The sequence below is a fragment of the Sodiomyces alkalinus genome (genome assembly GCF_003711515.1).
Source record: "Sodiomyces alkalinus F11 unplaced genomic scaffold SODALscaffold_2, whole genome shotgun sequence".
Lineage (NCBI taxonomy): Eukaryota > Fungi > Ascomycota > Sordariomycetes > Glomerellales > Plectosphaerellaceae > Sodiomyces > Sodiomyces alkalinus.
In genome coordinates this window covers 6,367,507-6,384,548 of record NW_021167080.1, presented here as the reverse complement: position 1 = coordinate 6,384,548, position 17,042 = coordinate 6,367,507, and the positions used below count along the sequence as shown (strand labels likewise).

At 54.7% G+C, this 17,042-nt stretch overlaps 5 protein-coding genes across 5 annotated transcripts; 2 read left to right on the top strand and 3 right to left on the bottom strand.

Moving 5' to 3' along the window:
- Positions 1 to 128: 128 nt before the first annotated feature.
- Positions 129 to 1,147, bottom strand: SODALDRAFT_272607 (hypothetical protein; the record flags this gene model as incomplete). The annotated part of the gene is made up of 3 exons (XM_028607841.1): positions 129 to 435; positions 593 to 766; positions 894 to 1,147. The coding sequence occupies 3 exons, from the start codon at positions 1,145 to 1,147 to the stop codon at positions 129 to 131; spliced, it is 735 nt and encodes a 244-aa protein (XP_028469556.1).
- Positions 1,148 to 1,710: 563 nt separating this feature from the next.
- SODALDRAFT_357832 (hypothetical protein) lies at positions 1,711 to 6,422 on the top strand (the record flags this gene model as incomplete). The annotated part of the gene is made up of 8 exons (XM_028614041.1): positions 1,711 to 1,731; positions 1,802 to 1,846; positions 1,942 to 2,086; positions 2,115 to 2,304; positions 2,393 to 5,670; positions 5,920 to 5,963; positions 6,090 to 6,144; positions 6,220 to 6,422. The coding sequence occupies 8 exons, from the start codon at positions 1,711 to 1,713 to the stop codon at positions 6,420 to 6,422; spliced, it is 3,981 nt and encodes a 1,326-aa protein (XP_028469555.1).
- Positions 6,423 to 7,409: 987 nt separating this feature from the next.
- SODALDRAFT_128354 (protein phosphatase 2C) lies at positions 7,410 to 10,157 on the top strand. The gene is made up of 7 exons (XM_028606682.1): positions 7,410 to 7,701; positions 8,006 to 8,315; positions 8,468 to 8,541; positions 8,598 to 8,682; positions 8,759 to 8,965; positions 9,048 to 9,308; positions 9,560 to 10,157. Exons 1-7 carry the CDS (start codon positions 7,666 to 7,668, stop codon positions 9,967 to 9,969), a joined length of 1,383 nt encoding a protein of 460 aa, XP_028469554.1. The 5' UTR covers positions 7,410 to 7,665; the 3' UTR covers positions 9,970 to 10,157.
- Positions 10,158 to 11,380: 1,223 nt separating this feature from the next.
- Positions 11,381 to 13,288, bottom strand: SODALDRAFT_263159 (hypothetical protein; the record flags this gene model as incomplete). Its single annotated transcript, XM_028607463.1, has 1 exon — positions 11,381 to 13,288. A coding segment is annotated over one exon (1,908 nt), but the record flags the coding sequence as incomplete, so codon positions are not given.
- A 1,006-nt stretch (positions 13,289 to 14,294) lies between these two features.
- Positions 14,295 to 15,888, bottom strand: SODALDRAFT_322818 (hypothetical protein; the record flags this gene model as incomplete). The annotated part of the gene is made up of 2 exons (XM_028609757.1): positions 14,295 to 15,382; positions 15,492 to 15,888. 2 exons carry the CDS (start codon positions 15,886 to 15,888, stop codon positions 14,295 to 14,297), a joined length of 1,485 nt encoding a protein of 494 aa, XP_028469552.1.
- Positions 15,889 to 17,042: the final 1,154 nt, after the last annotated feature.

The window sequence follows — 17,042 nt, the reverse complement described above, 5'->3', positions numbered from 1 at the left end:
GTTGGTCGGTCAGCTGTCAGACATGCACCCATGAGAACCAGTTTCAGCATCACGTTTCCTTCAAAAACCCCAGCGAGAGACGACAGACAGACCACGCAATGTCCGTTTTCTATTCGGTAATCACCAATTCACTGCAGCTGGGTGGCCTTTTTACTTCGAAACGTGAACAGGAAAAGACTCTCCCTGCTGAATACGGGCCGGTCCTCGTCGAAGACCTGGTCTACCCGGAACATCTTCTGGGCTTTGCTGAGGAAGCGCATATCGGCGCGCCTTCTCTTCTTGAAGCAAAAATAGACCACGGCATCCGCGTTGAGCGCGAACAGAGCGGACAGAGTATCGAGCAGGAGCGGGAAAGCCGGCTCGAAGTAGACGCAGTCAGCCGCCAGTATGACATTGGGTTTCATGTCCACGACGTCCTGCGGAAGAGGTTCTCCCCTAAGGTAGCCACGTGGCGAGCGGTTAGCAGACACTTGAGGTAGGGAGATGGATAGAACAGATGTACTCGCGGCACCAGGCCAGCACCAATCTTGCGAGTTTCCCATGCGTGAGCACAGCGTCTCGGCAAAGGCTTTTTGCGGGGCATCAAACGTACCAATTCAATATCATTGGCTTGATTCTATCCTGGAGGTTGTTCAAGGCGATGTTGTACTTCATAAGCGAGAACATCTCCTCTTGGTCGGTGAGCAGAAACGTCGACTGGTTCTGTAGCTGACAACCGCTGGCGACGGCGAGACCAACAAGGCCACCACCCGCGCCGAGTTCTAATCTGTTCGTCCATTCACCGCATCAGTACTACGAAACGGAAAGGGCTTGGATGCTTATATGTTCGTTTTCAAGGGCATCGGCAGGACAGGACAGGGAGGAAGGAGGGATATGTAAGTGTAAAAACTCACATCCTCGCGTCACGCAGATCACACCTGTGATACCGTAGCATGTGCTTGGCCAAGACCATCCCCGCCGGCCAAGTCTGCCCTCCGCAACCTGACGAGAGGTCCTCGTGCAGCCGGAGGGGACTGGACAGAAGACCCGACATGTCAAAGCTGGACGTCTGGGCTGCCTTGTACTCGGGCAACGGCGCGAGATCGTCGGCCAACGCCAAGGGTGAAAATTCGGGGGAGGGAGAGGTTTTGAGTCCGTTGGAGTCCATGGCCTCCGCAATTATCAAGGGGCTCTCAGGGATCTTCATCACGCTGTTGTTGGCCTATCGGGTTTCGTTGGGGACGACTAGGGACGAATTCACGGCGTCGACGCTGCTGCTGTTTATCTCTTTTTTTTTTTTTCTCTTTTTTTTTTTAAGTCTTACTTTTGTTAGTTTCCTGTTGGTTTTGTGTCTACATTCGGTAACTATGTGAAAAAACGAGAAACACAGAGTGAAAGGCGGGCGAGTAATTGACCGGTAATGGACATGAGTTGAGGTTGTTCTTTTGTGAGAGAATTTTTGACTGAAGGCCAAAGGGGTCAAAAGTGACGGATGAGCCGATTTCAATCAAAGGGGGCGACAGCTCCCTCCCGTCCTCTATGACTCACGTCACGATAGGCCATTATCTTCCTCGTACCCCCTATGGAAGATTCGAGGGCTTTTGTTGGCCCCCTCCCAGAAGAAGGGAGACTTTTAGCGGTATGTGAAAAGAGATAGTTTTCAGAGGGGGTTTTGGGACCCCGATACCTAGTTACTACGTTGCGATTTTGGGCCCGGGCGATAACGCAAAAATGCACGTGGATTCTGCAGCGGTCTGTACATCTTATCTCGTACCAAAGTACTTACTCCCTGTATCCGTGCCTGTGCCTGTCTCTCTTCCAGTTCGAATATCTTCCTCGATCGACGTCGGACTCCAATAACGTCGCTGTCACCTCCATGTTGTCTACAACCAAGCGCTTCCATTGCATCCATTGCATCCATTGCAACTAAAAATTATTCACGGGCTGGCAAATTCCACCCAGAGAAACCATATTGTATTCATTCTTGTCGCTCATACCCAGCAGCCGCTGCAAAAAGTGGCCATGTCTGACCCGACCTCCCTCGAGTCCCTCCGAGCCGAGAGGAGACACCACTGGAATGCTCTCGACACGGATCCCAACCCTCACCGTGTCAGATTCCCTAACAGCCGCCGCAGAATACAATGCCTTTGCATTTCTGGCATGGGCTAAACTGACGCTCATTCTGCAACGGGTGGCTATGACGGGTCGAAGGAGGCTCGCGCCTGCTCGTACTTTCTGTGCTTCGGCGCGTAGGGAGACATATTCACTCCCGGACGTGTCGTTGTCTTCCAAAGCCAAGTTGTCTGTCTTGTCCCTGCGACATGGGTGACACTGACGATGCTCTCGTCTGTCCTCGGTTGTCTTCGTCTGCTTGCTTTCTAGTTTTCTCCTCGAGACCCTTAGATTCATACAGCCGCCAGACGGCTTTCTCTTCCCCTTTTTGCTTCTTCCATTCGTACTCCTTTGGAAACGCTTTGCTCTTACCTTGCATATTCTCACCTACAGCAGTGCTGTCTGTGCTTTCGCTTCTGTCCTGGGAGCTCACCATGGCGTCGAGCTTACTGATCTTGACGACCTTGAGTCTTGTCAGTCTCGCATCTAGTCGACCGTCGGTCTATTTCCCCTTCAATTCTCAATTGCCTCCCGTTGCTAGGACAGCCAAAGTCTTCTCCTACACCCTATCGCCGCAGACATTCTTCTCGGAATCCAACATCACGTACAGCTTGAACGACGGTCCACGATGGCTGTCTATCGATGAGCAGACCGGGCATCTGTACGGGACGCCGGAAGAGGAGGATGTACCCGATGGGGAGGTCGTCGGGATACCCGTCGACATTATCGCCACAGATGACTCTGGTTCGGAGACCATGACCGCAACTTTCGTGGTATCTCGAAACCGTGCCCCTGAAGTCGCCATTCCCCTGTCGGAGCAAATACGGGACTTTGGCGACCGCGCAGCTCCAGACGCCTTGGTATCATATCCGTCCTCCCCCTTTTCCTTCACATTCGCCGAAGACACGTTCTCGCCCCCGGGTCCTCTCAACTACTACGCTACGTCCGCCGATAGCAGTCCTTTACCGTCCTGGATTCTGTTCGATGCCGGCAACTTGACCTTCTCCGGCCAGACACCGCCGTTCGAGAACCTCATCCAACCTCCACAGACCTTCAGCTTTCATCTTGTCGCTTCCGACGTGGAGGGCTTCTCTGCCGCCTATGTACTCTTCTCCCTTGTCGTCGGCAGTCGCAAATTGACCATGGCCGATCCAGTCGTGAGACTGAACGCTACACGAGGAGCATCTATATCCCACCGTGGTCTCAGGGACGAAATCGAGTTGGATGGGGAGGCGGTCAATCCAGCTGAGCTCACCGTCTTGACGGAGAATATGCCTGAGTGGTTGTCGGTAGACGAGTCTACATTGGAGATTCGAGGGAGACCCCCGACTGATGCCCGATCCAGCAACTCTACTATCATCCTCCAAAATTCCTTGTCCGATACCCTCAGCATTCAGATGGTCGTCACTATCGCCACTGATATCTTCCGAAGGACAGTTTCGGACTTGGAAGCTACGGCCACAGAAGACTTCTCTCTCGATTTAGAACCGTATCTCTGGAGGCCCGAGGATGTTTTTCTTGAAATCGAAACGGACCCCTCTCAAGACTGGATCGAACTCGACGGACTTGTCATATCGGGTACGCCGCCAGTGCCGTCTAGTCAAGGCGACACCATTCAGCTCACTCTACGTGCGACCGAGAGAAGCTCTGGTGAAAGTGAAACAGAAGTCGTACGCCTAGGCGTGCTTTCGCCCGCCGATCTGTCCTCCACCACGTCTACTTCGACCCCAACCATCGCTCCTACGGCCTCCGAAACTCCAACAGAGAGCGAGAGCTCCGACTCCGAGCCTGGATTGACTCTCGGCCCTGGCTTGAGTGCTGAACAAATCATGCTGGCCGTGCTGGTCCCAATCATCGTCATCGCATCTCTAGTGCTGTTGCTCTTATGTCTCCGACGAAGACGGGAACGCAAGTTTCGGAAGATCCAGGGCCAAGACATCTCCCGTCCCGTTCCTGGGAGCTTCGTCGAAAACGGCAGCCTGTATGACGACGCCAGGTCCGCGAAGGCTCACGGAGCCATCCCGCCTCCCGAAGCCGCAAATCGACCGGGTCAAATGGGGTATTGGCGTGCTGCTTTGCGGAGGTTCAGATCGACACGTTCGGTGGCGTCGAGCTTAGACGGCGGCTCCCAGCCCAGTATCACGCAAGAACCCCCTACTTTGCCCAAACTACCTTCTGTTGGTTATTATACCCTGCCTGGCGCACAAAACTCGTGGCTCACCGGAGAGGACATCGCCGGGGAGCCAAGTAGGAACCGCCTGTCACAACGGCGGAGCCGCTATTCTGTCCTGAGCTTGTACGACAGCATGCGCGACATTGCATCCAACCCGCCCTTTTCCCGCAACCAAACAGAGAGCTCCTTTCGGGGCAAATTGGACGTCACCATCCCTTCCGCAGACGATCTTAGCATGAGCTTCCAGCCGATGGGAGGGACCGCTCAGGCAGTCGACAAAAGCAAACAACCTGAGGGGTCTTCACAAGCCAATGAAGTTGACATTCCGGCCCTGTCTGCGGCGGCCAGTTCCGACGCACTCTCGTGTATTCCTGAACGATCAAGCCCGCTAGGATCCCACCCGACGTACGCCAGGAAGCTTCCCCTCGGCAGCCGTCCAAGGGGTTTCAGAGTCTACAGCGACAGCGACGCCATATCGCAGCCGAGTTTCGAGACTTTATCGGGCTACAGCGAATGGCGAGGTGATCCCAAGTCACTTCAACGGCACGAGTCTCAATCTCGGTGGAGCGACATGTCACGTACGCGGCCCGTGAGCCGCCGGTCGGATGCCAGTCCTTGGTTCGGCGGCCGCTCGGTAGCGCCGCCGCGCCATCCCCGTCGATATCAGTTTTCGGCGGATACGTCGTCCTCGCTGCTGTCGGGATCGGTGCGATCGGTGTCGGCAGGTTCAGGACCTCGGGGTGATGAAAACGAAAACTGGCAGACGATTCCACCCAAGGCGGTGGTCCGCAGGACGGTGAACTGGCAGACCATACCGTCTGAATCTCTCGGGCTACGGTACCAGGAGCGGGAGCTGGTGCACGAGTCGCCGTTCTATCCGAGCAGGTCGTCGCGAGTGTCGCGACCGGCCAGGTCTCGCAGGAGGCCGTCGACCGCGGTGGGTGGGCATGGGGAGAATAAGCGGTACAGCACGTGGATGGGCAAAGGTGTGTCGCTGCGTGAGCGAAGGGACGGCAGCGAAGGCAGGGAGGGGTCCCAAGATAGCGATTCCAGCGTCACCCTGATGTCGCCGAGCAAGTGGGAGACGGCCCGCAACAGGGAGCCGTTGGCGGAGCGACCGGTCTCATCTATTCGCCAGGTGCAGCCGTCGGGGATGTGGATGAAGGACGGTGGGTTACCGGGCGGAAGCCGGGGAGGGGAGGGAGAGAACAGAGGCACATACGAGTCTTCTCCCAAACACTCACATGCGTCAAAGGGCGAGTCTGATGTATCGGACTGGGTGACCGAAGTATGGTCGTCACTGGACAGGGAGGATAGTGGTGTTCTGGGGAAGAGGCGGTGCAGGAGCTTGTCGAGGAAGGGGAACAGCCAGAACGAGGGCCTCTCCGCGCTGGGGCGGGAAAACAGTGAAGGGGACTACGCTGTGTTTCTTTAATGGTGATTTTTCTTCTTTTTGTTTCCGATGCTCCGTGTTGCGTTATGCGGTTCCTTATACCCACAGTCCGTCTCTCTGGCCACTGCATTACCTAAGGTACCGTACCTTAGTCTGCCTGTCCGCCAGCCTGTCTGCAGGCCACTCGGGGTTGTATCTACTGTTATCTAGGTACCTTATTAACTTGCTCTGATACCTGTACGCCCCTGTACTGAGTAATGAGACGAGACTAGTGACTCGTGCTTCGTGTACAGGCCCATGTACAACGTACGTCAGAATAACGTACCTCGGCGTTGAGAACATCCTCTTCCTCGGGTTTACCCAATTTCTGGCTGTATCGTGTAGGCGTAATTAAGGTATTTCGTACTCGTAACCGGTACTTGTACCTTGGAGCGTCGGACGGAAATTGCAATTCACCCCGCGTTCTGCGATGGAAATACGTGGGTCTGTGCGTAGGAAATGACCAGCAAAACCCGAGAAAACCCTTGAGGGACCTCATCGCTACCCACACACACTGCGTCAGTGTCGTGGTGTCTGTGGGCTGTGGGCTGTGGGCTGCGGGCTGCGGGGGATGATGAGCTCGGGCCGTATGGAGGGATGCGGAATTTCGAGAGTGCAGAAGCCAGGAGCCAGGATCGAGACCAGAGCTTATTGGAGTTTGGCTGGTCTTGGCTAGTGCATCCCGTGCTCACTCCGTCATTTTCCCTGGAGTCTCTCATGAACTGATAAAGACGGACAAACCCTCCAAAATAACCACAAAAGAAAGACGATTTGTTACGTGGCTTTATCGTCCTTATAAGAACACCATGCATATCTTAATCAGTGGGCAGAAAAGGTCTATAACGACTATCCACAACACGCCTTGGCTGTTTAGTAGGATTCTATACGGTAAGCTGCTAGGATATTGCTTGGATGGCGTGCTTAAGTTAAGATGTGATGGGCTATGAGATCCATTTCTTGACCTCAGGGGTAAGGAAGCATTTGTCTATGTGTATGTATACGGTAAGGTGGCTGATTTCCGTATTGGGGAATTATGGAAGCTTTTCTCACACACGAAAGTACGAAGTAGGCAACAAAGTTTGGATACACACTCATCCAAACCTAACAAATATGACAAAAGGAACTGATACCTACGAATAGTTACCCTAGAGGTACTCTATACTAATAGAAGCGTTTCCTGCTGGGATATACTCCGTGGCACCAGGGGAAAGTGCGGGGGCACATACCTGCCTACCTTGAATAAGTCCTACTACCTTAGGCTTCCCTCCTACGTCGCTCATAACCCACCATGTCTGCACTACTTCTTCCTCAGGTACTCAGCTGTGCCAGGTCAAAGTACCTTGATCATCCATCACCCCCCCTTTCCTTTCATAACCTCCTAAGGTGTGAAAATTTCTTCCTCCTCTCCATTATTTCTTCACCTCACCACACACGGTACTCTTTACACGGCCTATGATTTTCTTACTATCCTCCTTCTTAACCTTTCACTTCCCACTCACCCAAGCCGTCTTGCACAGTTTCTCCTGATCAGAACGGTCCTTTGGCGTCTAGAGTAACCGACAGTGCTTATCGCTAGGGCAATTTGCCCGCCGCTCGGATACCCCGCTCCTGCCAATTCTGCGCGCGAGATCTAGAACTTGACTACCTACACCTACCCAGCACGAAGATTTCTGCCCACCAGCACCTCTTTTGAACCATACCCTATTGCTGGACCCGACTACCTTTTTTTTTTTCCTCTTCTTGTTTTCTCGATTTTCCCCTGCTTACCCGACACCTTCTCTAAACCGGCTTTGCACACTCTCTCACTCGTCATCCCCGGCTTCCTTAGTTCATCCGACCACCTGGCCCCTTCTGCACCTGCGCCACCTTTGTCTTCGACTTTGACCACTGTCTAACCGATTTCCCTCCTACCTCCACACGACTCTGGCCTCTGCCCTGGTAGCTGAGCCGCCGGACTTTGCTCAACACCATGGGTCAAACTCTCTCTGAACCCGTTGTCGAGAAGGTATGTGCTGTGCTGCCCCGTTGTTTCTGGGTCCCTTCTGTCACTTCACTTCAAGCCCATCTTTCAATCTTGTGCGCTTTTTACTGGTGCCGAGGCAGACTTTGGTATGATCACACATGCCATGGTGTTGTCACGCAGCGCTCTGATGGTTCACCTTGTTTCTGGGAGTGTCCATCACATGGATGTCATAACTTCCCCACAACCTGGTTGACTTGCTTCAGGTCACCCTGCACTACCCTTCTCTCCTTTTCTCGAGTCCGTATATCTGAAGGCTCATTGCTAATCCCTGCTCTTTGGTATTTAGACATCGGAGAGTGGCGAAGATGACAGGCTCATCTATGGCGTCTCCGCCATGCAAGGTTGGCGGATAAGCATGGAGGATGCCCATACCACCGTCCTCGACCTCCTTCCTCCCGGTAGCGAAGAAGCAAAGAACCATCCATCCAGGATTTCCTTCTTCGGTGTTTTCGACGGTCACGGCGGCGACAAGGTGGCTTTATTCGCAGGCGAGAACATCCATGAGATCGTTGCGAAACAGGATACCTTCAAAAAGGGCAACTACGAACAGGCGTTGAAGGACGGCTTTCTCGCGACCGATCGCGCTATTCTCAACGGTAAAGCCCGAAACGCCTGCCTCTCCTCCCCCTCCTTTCGTCTTTCTACCGCTCCCTTTTATTTTTCGCGAATCGCCGCGGATCGCCGTGCAAGCCATGGGACATGTATAGAACGCTCTCCAAACTGATGCCTTGCCTACGTCTCTAAACAGACCCCCGCTACGAAGAGGAGGTTTCCGGCTGTACTGCCTGCGTCGGATTGATTACGGGCGACAAGATTTACATAGTTCGTCGCCCCCACCCCAACATGATGGGGATCTGGACTGATACATGTGACAACAGGCGAATGCTGGCGATTCGAGAAGTGTTCTCGGTATCAAGGGCCGCGCGAAACCCCTGTCGCAAGATCACAAGCCTCAACTCGAAGGTACGGTGTTCTGCCCCTACCAAGTTCTGGGCCGATTGGGCGCGGCTAACCCGAGCGTCTATTCACATGACAATAGCCGAGAAGTCGCGTATTAACGCCGCCGGGGGCTTTGTCGACTTTGGTCGCGTCAACGGAAACTTGGCCCTGTCTCGCGCCATTGGCGATTTCGAATTCAAGAAGAGCGCAGAGCTCTCCCCCGAGGCACAAATTGTCACCGCTTTCCCCGATGTCGAGGTTCATGAAATCACCGACGACGATGAATTCCTCGTCCTCGCGTGCGACGGTAGGCCTAGCCGATGACCACCCTGTTCTTACGCGTTTTCGGTACAGGCTAACCCGTTTTTTTTCTTTTTTTTTGCCCACAGGCATCTGGGACTGCCAGAGCTCTCAAGCCGTCGTCGAGTTTGTTCGCCGTGGCATTGCGGCCAAGCAAGATCTGGAAAAGATCTGCGAGAACATGATGGACAACTGCCTCGCTTCCAACTCGGAGACCGGAGGTGTCGGCTGCGACAACATGACCATGATAGTGATTGGCTTTTTGCGCGGTAGAACCAAGGAGGAGTGGTACGAGGAGATCGCCAGGCGGGTTGCTGCTGGAGATGGACCATGCGCTCCTCCCGAATACGGTACGGCGTCATCCTCCAGCTCGTCTTAGGATCCTGGCTTCGGGTGCTCTGCCCGGATGCCCCACATTATTCTTACTGCTCGGCTTATCTGCTCCCCTACAACGTCATGGCCTTTTTTTCTTTTTCTTCTCCCCACCCTTTCCCTTTTCTTTTCTTTTTTCTTCTCCCTTTTTCTATGCTTCCTTCGCAAATGCGTCGTCGTACTTTCTTAAAGGGGGAGAGGGCTGATTCGATGGCGTGCCTCATTACAGCGGAATTCCGAGGGCCTGGTGTCCATCATAACTTTGATGATCGCGAGGATGACTATGAAGCAAACCTTGACCTAAAAGGCGGCAGGAGCTTCGGCATTTCCGGCTACAAAGGCCGCATTATATTCCTTGGCGACGGCACCGAGGTCCAAACCGACTCGGATGACACTGAAATGTTCGACAATGCGGATGAAGACAAGGATCTAGAAAGTCAAGTCTCTAAGAGTCCATCCTCGGCAGCCGCGGGCACAACCGCCGAAGCTGAATCGAAACATGTGGAGGAAGCGTCGACGGAGGAGCAGGCTGGTAGCAACGCCAAACCTGACGAGGAGGCCAAGCCCGCGGCTTCTCCGTCCCAATTTCAGTCCGAATCAAAACTAGACGGAAAGAAGGAGGAAGCGAAGTCGGCCTAAACTCACGCGTCTTTGTCTGCCAATGAAGAGACACTATGAGGAATGGCGGAGAGACAGCGGCAGTTGGCATAGCAATTCTTGCTCAACGAGGAACGACGGACATGGACACGATTTGACGATGGGAATTTCGGGCTGGCAGGACAGCCTACAAGGGTACAGGGATCTGGGATGGACGGGAGGGCTGACCCAAACTGGGGGGATTTTCCTGTTGAGATTTCCTTTTCCGCTCTCTTTCCTCTCCCGAAAGTTCCCTCTCTCGCCTACTTTGCATGAAAGGAACGGGGACTCGTAGAGAAAAAGAGGATGGAGAGGAGACTGGAATAGAGATTTCGAAGCTTCTGTGCCACGTTTCCCTCAGCTGGATACCGTGTGCAGATGCGGAGGAGCACGAGAGAGGATCCCGGGTTAGGTGGAAGGGGAATCGGCGGTGGCGGCTCACAGGAACTCTTTCTACACCCTCCCCTTAACTGCATGGATGGATGCTGGCTCTTTCTTGCTGGTGCAGGAGCATTTGTTGATTATTGCGCAGTTCATTTACAGGCATTCACAGTCATACAATGCCCCTCTTCTCTCCTGGTATTGTCGTGTCGTCTGTCTGTTGATATCTGGTAAGCTGGGCAGTAAGCTGAAATAATGTGTCGAAATCAATGCTCGGTCCTTTTTACTCCATGACTGACTGCACTTTGAGAGACATCTGTAGGTGGTGGCTGGGCACTTGGTCGGTGCCAAGTCCTCATGATAATAGGGATGAACCGTGGCAATGAATTGGCATATATTGTACAAGCTCTAATCCCGTTCTTCTTATTTATACAGTTGAAGGGGTGGTATATGTATATATAGAAACGGCGTACGTAATGTTTCGTCATGAGGAACACAAATCCAGCCATCCCGGTCTATCCGTTGGTCCGTTCCAAAATATGCCCTCTCTGTTTTTTTTTACAAAAGGTGGATGAATATGTAAGGTAGATTAAGTTGATCCGCCTGGTCGATTCCCAAGTTCAGCTTGACCTGGGTTGATATACACTATGGACAAATGTTCCATGTTTCTTCTTCGTCTCGGATGTCCCGCGGTACGATTGCATCACGAGTCGGCAGAAGGATCTGAAGTGTTCGCAACAAAATTGCGTCTCGAGATGCGCATGTCCAAGTATGCATCTGTAGCAGCCGCTGGGGCGGTCTCCACGTCCGGCTCGCGTGTTTGATGTTCCTGCTGCTGCAACTGCAGCAGCAGTTGTTGTTGTTGTTGTTGATGATGATCATGTAGACGTGGTAGACGCATGGTGATCTTCAATTCGATTCCCGGTACCACGATGCGAGGCGGTAATGTCGATGTTGTTGAGCCGTCTGAGCTCGGCGCCACTGACGCCTCTGGCACCTCTCGTAACTGCGCCTTATCCCGCCTCGCATCTGCTTCTAGCGCGTGGTCCGCCTCCAGGGCTTCCGCGAGGAGCGTATGCAGGGGCGTGACGGGCCGCCAGCCCCGTTGGCCGGGGAAATACTTGCGGTAAAGCTGCGCGATGCGAACGCCGGGGGGAGGACCGCTGCTCCGCTTTTCGCCAAGCATCCCTTCCAGGAGGTCGGAGACCATGCAAGGCTCGTGTAGCGTTGGGAGGGCGTGAAGGGCATGGTAGGCCATCCTGGGACGGTTCGGCTCGGATGCTCCTCCACCCCGGCTGGAATCCAAGGTAGGGCCTTGTTCGTCCGACAGGAGAAAGGGGCAGCTGGTATAGATATCGGAGACCCGCTTCCACATGTGCCACGTCACCTTGTGTTCCAGACAGGCTAGGCGCCAGATGAGACCCATGGCGTTGGGCTTGCGGAGCTGGACGGCGAGGCCGAAGAGGCGGGTATAGGAGGACTCATCCAGCGGGACGCCGAGCTTGTGGAACCGGTAGAGCGCAGCTACGGCGACAGCCGGTTCCCGCTGGACGCGGGCATGGTTGAGGATGATGTTGAGGGTGGTGATATTCGGCTTGATAGCAGTCTGGCTCACCACCTCGTCGATCAGCTCGAGGCAGGAGGCGAACTTGCCCAGGCGGCCCAGCTCGTTCAACAGGGTGTGCATGGCCGTCTTCGTCATCCATCCTCGGCCGTACCGCGTGTCCTGGTCGGCCAGGAAGGCGCGGACGCCTTTCCAATCGCCGCGCGCCCGCGCGAGGTCTCGCAAGACCAGCTGCGTCGCGACGACCCGGGTGGCGCGGGGGTCGTTGAGGAGGTTACAGCGTTCCATTTCCCCGATGATCTGCTGGTGGGCGGCCGTGTCCTCGATGATGCGCAAGAACAGATCCCACGTGCGCAGGTTGGGGTGGAAGCGGGCGGCCAGCATCCGGTCGAGGACGACGCCGAAGTTGCGGAGGTCTCGGACTTTGACGTTGCCTTCTTGCAGAATGTTGAAGACTTCCGCGTCTAACGGCAGGCCGACGTCCTCGGCCCGCTTGAGCAGCTCTCGCGTGGAAGGGCGATATATCATGCCAAACGGTTGGATGAACCGCAGCGCCGTCTTCAGGGCCCGAGTGGACAGGGACGACTGGGCCTCTTCTGAATAAAAGACGTCTTTGATCAGTCTGAGAACGGCCTTTTCGGCGTTCCAAACCGATCCGTATAGGGCAACCGCCGTGTCGCGCGGCATTTTGACCCTGGTAAGGGCTTCTATGTAGGCAAGGAGCGCTCTGGGCGTCCACTGCCTGGGTTGTGGGTAATCCTCGTATCTATCGTATATAGTAAAGTGCGGTACGCGACCGGGTCGCTGAAATGTCTTGTCACTGGACCAGATGGGCCCTCCAAGACCACCGCTGGGTTGCTCGGCGGCGGGAGACGAGGGTACGGCGAGCGAACCCGAGACCGAAGTATGCGCCGCGGCCTCGGGCGGCGGTACCACGTATGATTCCGTCCTGCTGGTAGTGGCGGCGATCTCCGCGCCGGCGAAGTGTATGGCTCTGTCGCTACCAGACAGGACCACGACCGTGCTGTAACGCGACGGTGCCAATGCCCCAGCAGGCGGCTTCCACATGGCGATATGGCACTCCGTCTTCTCGCCAACATCCCATATAGTTCTGCCCACGTCATACAAGAGCTTGTCGGCCACTTCGTCGGTAACAAGCAGGGTCTTCGAGTGGGAGGGAGTCTTCCAAGTCGGCCGGCCCGTCTCGTGTTTGAGCGTGTGAAGGATCTTGCGCCAGTCGGAGGGCGGGGAACCCGTTATTGTCCTGTACGAATCGAGCCTCTTCTGCCGGTACTGGGAGCCGAGGTGCCGATACTGGCTGTGCATCGTCTCTCGTTTCGAGGGATAGGTAACGGCGGGCCTCTCCAAGACGGAGCCCCATCGCGGTGCGGGATCTCTCTCCCCATCGAAGAATTTGCTCGCTGTGGGCGGCGAAGGGATGTCGTCCTTGTCTCGCAAAAGCGCGTCAAAACGCTCCCTCAGCTGAACCTGGCGGGCAGTCTCGGGCTTTTCTCTGGCGATTATTGAGGGTTGGGGTTGGGGTTGGGTGGAGGTCGGTTTCGGCAGGGTGAGGTCTGTATCTGCTCGTGTATTGTCGGAGGAATTCGAGAGGGGGCGGTCATCTGTTGGGCTCGAGCTGGCCCGCTGAACGAAGATCGATGAGGTTTCTTCATGAGTAAGGGGGAGAGAATCTCGAATCTGACGCAAGAGTTCGAAGGCCGCTGCTGAGTGAGACCATCTGGGGGTATGCCCAAAGGCCCGCGAGAACCCGGGCCGGTGGAAGGACGGAGGCCGGAGTCGCCATAACAGCTTGATTCGCAGCGACATTGGCTATTTCCGGCCCATGTTGAGTCTACGGGGCAGGGCGCAAAAGACGAATGAACGGGTTTGCTAATGCCCGAGTGAAGTTGACACCCAAATGTGCCAGTACGGTTCGGAGAGCGGTTCGGGAGATCGAGATGTCGAGACATCAACCATGGGCTTTGTTTCTTGCCCTTCTCTTTTTTTCTTTGCTGGGGGGGACTTTCGGATTATCCCCGGTCCCGACTAATTGTGCTTATGTAATACATTGCCTTTGCCTCCGGTGTCACCACCAATCGTCCTCGGTACATCGAGTGTTTCTTTGGTAAGGGAAGATACCTCACGAATCGAGACTTTCTTACAACTCAAGATATCCGTACAACGCAACTTCAAGGGGGAAAAGGACATTGGGGTATTCAAGAAGGAAAAGAGAAAAGGAAACCCGAAAGAGCAGAAACAAACACCCATACAAAAACGATTAAGAATGAAGAAGTGCAAGGCTCATACGAAAAGGGAGAAGAAAAGGGAGAAGAAAAAAAAGAAGAAGAAAAGAAGAAAAAAAGGCAAACCCGCCGTACCTCATTCAAGGAAGCTTGCCCGAGTCAACAACGTGCCCAGGACCACTCTGGTCCAACCCTTCCCAATCTCGCCCCCAGCCTTCGCGCATTTCGACTGCACCCTGCGACTCGCCGCCCTCGGCCATGCCCTTGATATCGCTCCAGTAGGATAGCCTCTTGACTTCTTCGTCGGCATGCTTGATAGCAGCGTCCAGTCGTTCCCTCTTCACCCTCAGCCCGCCCGTCTCATCTTGCTCTTCGAGTTTGCCCATCTCGTCGTGCACCTGAGTCAGGCGGCCCAGGAGCAGCCTTCTAGACGCCTGGAAGACGAAAACCCCCATGATGTGGTGCATCTCGGGTTCCAGCCGCTCGAGCCCGTCCTGGGCATTCTCCAGGTAGTTCTCCACCGCTTCGATCTTCTCCCTGTCGATTCTGGCGCCGCGCAGGACCATCAGGAGCATGTCAATGTCCTGGATGTCAGGTCGCTTTTCGGGCTGGCTCTCGCCCTTGGAGACCGCGCTGCCGCCGGCCTTGCTGTAAACGCTGGCGCGACTTTGCCAGCTCGCATTGCTTGCCGGGCGTGTCACCGTACTAGGGGAGCGAGAACGACTGCGGCTGCGGCTGCGAGCCGGCGCGATATCGAAGTAGTCCGTGTGAAGCATATGGGGGTCGGACGGCACGTCTTCGGCCTTCTTCTTGACGCGCTTTCGAATCCATGCTCGCCGCCTCACGAACGAGTTCCACCACTTGGGACCATGCCAAGAGAACTTCCTATGGAACATGAATGAGTATTCCCACCCAAACTCGTCCACGGCTACGCCCTCCTCGAGGTTGATGCGCCACTCTGGCCATACCCATTCCCACGACGGGTCGGGGACCTGCGCAGTCCTGATGTTCGTTGGGCTCGTCTTGTGATACTGGTTCATCCACGGCGACGGGTCCAAGTTGCCCAACGCCGCCGAGGAGAAGAGGGCGGTGCCGCAGAGAAAGCAACCCCGCTCGTTTTCCCAGAGGATATCTATCGCAGACTCTTGCTCTTCAGGTTTCCTCGGTCGTGGATATTGGACAGTGCCGTTGGCCTCCTGCGTCTCGGTACGATCCAAAGGGGTGGGACCTGTCAAGAAGACTAAAGATTAGTTTCGCGGTTCTATAGTTGCCCCAACTCCAATTCCAACTCCCGCGCCACTTGCGAGGTCACATAAAATGGAACGAACCACGCGTACCTTGAATTTCGATAGGTGGGCCCTTCTGTGCCGTCTCTTGGGGGTCGAGGCGCTGTTCATCATGGCCTTGGACGACTTGTGCGTCTCGGGTCTGGCCCGTGCCTTCTGCTGGCCGCGATACGGCATCGTCGGCATTGTCGACGGGAGACGACGGAAAGCCGGCTGAAACTCCACGTCCTTCTCGAACTCCTACTCCCTCTTCCTGGAAAGGTGGCGTTCCCTCCGTTGACGTCTGTTGAGTTCCACCTGGCCCAGCGCTCTCCTGACGATCCGTACTCAAAGGCGCGGGACTGGTGGCTTGGCCAGTCTCTTGGTCAAGGAGGCTTATCTCATGGTCGTAGTCGCTGTCTTTCAAGCCCTCAACTCGTCGTGAGGTTCTCAGCGAGAGATGCGGCATTGCTAGGAACCGTAGCTAAGCATGGCGGGGTGGAGGAGTGGGGTGCGTGGTATTAAGTCTCGTCGCTGAAGTAGGTGGCTGGGAACAATCGAGTGGTGTGGTGGCAGGAACCAACAGTATGGAAGAGTCGAAGAGCAGAGAGTGAGATTGCGACCACATCCACGTCTCCCGCCTGGAAGCGCGGCAGGTTCGGAAGCAAAGGTAAGAAGAGACGGTAGAAAGCTGAGACAGAGCACAACAGGTGCCACGAGACTCGGACTTTCTTGGGGGAGTCGCTTCTGTCAGGTTACATGCAATTGCCACAGGAAGGTTAGAAACCCCCCGATTTCGACACTAACTTGAGCTTCGGTGTCTATTCTGTCTGCATCGAATTGAGCAAACAGGGCCCGTGCAATGAGAGGAGCCCTTCCGGGGAGTTCGAGATCCGAGATCACAACCGAAGGTGCGGACGACAAACGCAGGGATCGGGAGATCAGGACGGGTGAGAAAGGGGTTCGGAGACGGAAAAAACAGGAAGAAAATAAAAGACAAAATGGCTGGCTGCCTTCGTGGAGGTTACCTTGGGGCGGCTGGGGCCTGGAATGCCAAGGGTAAAGGAAAACGCTTTTTTGCTGGATCCGGCGTTGGCTTGTGGCTTTGCTTTTCTTCGCTGATGATGCCAGCGGCTCCTACATTCTGGGGGGAGCCACCATTGGATCGGTTTTGTGCCAAGGTAATTACAGGGTCGACGAAGTTTGACTACCTTACCCTATTACTTTGTACGGAGCTCCGTTTGAGCTGGGCAAGACCCGGTGAGACGATGCAGCTGAAAGTTCCTACCACCTCATAATTAGATCGTTCAGCTAAATCGATGACGTAAGAATTTCGGGTCACAATACTTTGTGCTCCGTGCTCTCCGTATGGCTGGGAGCTACGGATCTAAGGTAAAGAAAGTACAACTGTATCCGTAGACTTAACACAGAGTTACGAAGTACGAAGTGAGGCTATACCCAGAGTATCGAGGGCGCCCTTCGTCATTGCAACTGTTACAAGGTCATTTAAGAGAAGCAAAAACTATTCTCATTCATATTGAAACCAGACTTTGCTCATTGAATAGCTATGGTAGATATAGCCTTAACCGTATAAACAGTGATACGGAGTACATGCATTCTCTG

Excerpts from the sequence above, each read along its gene's own strand:
- SODALDRAFT_128354 (XM_028606682.1), top strand. The coding sequence starts at position 7,666 with ATGGGTCAAACTCTCTCTGAACCCGTTGTCGAGAAG. Across the intron at positions 7,702-8,005 it reads CTGAACCCGTTGTCGAGAAG|ACATCGGAGAGTGGCGAAGA; the intron begins GTATGTGCTGTG and ends TTTGGTATTTAG. Across the intron at positions 8,542-8,597 it reads CGGGCGACAAGATTTACATA|GCGAATGCTGGCGATTCGAG; the intron begins GTTCGTCGCCCC and ends ATGTGACAACAG.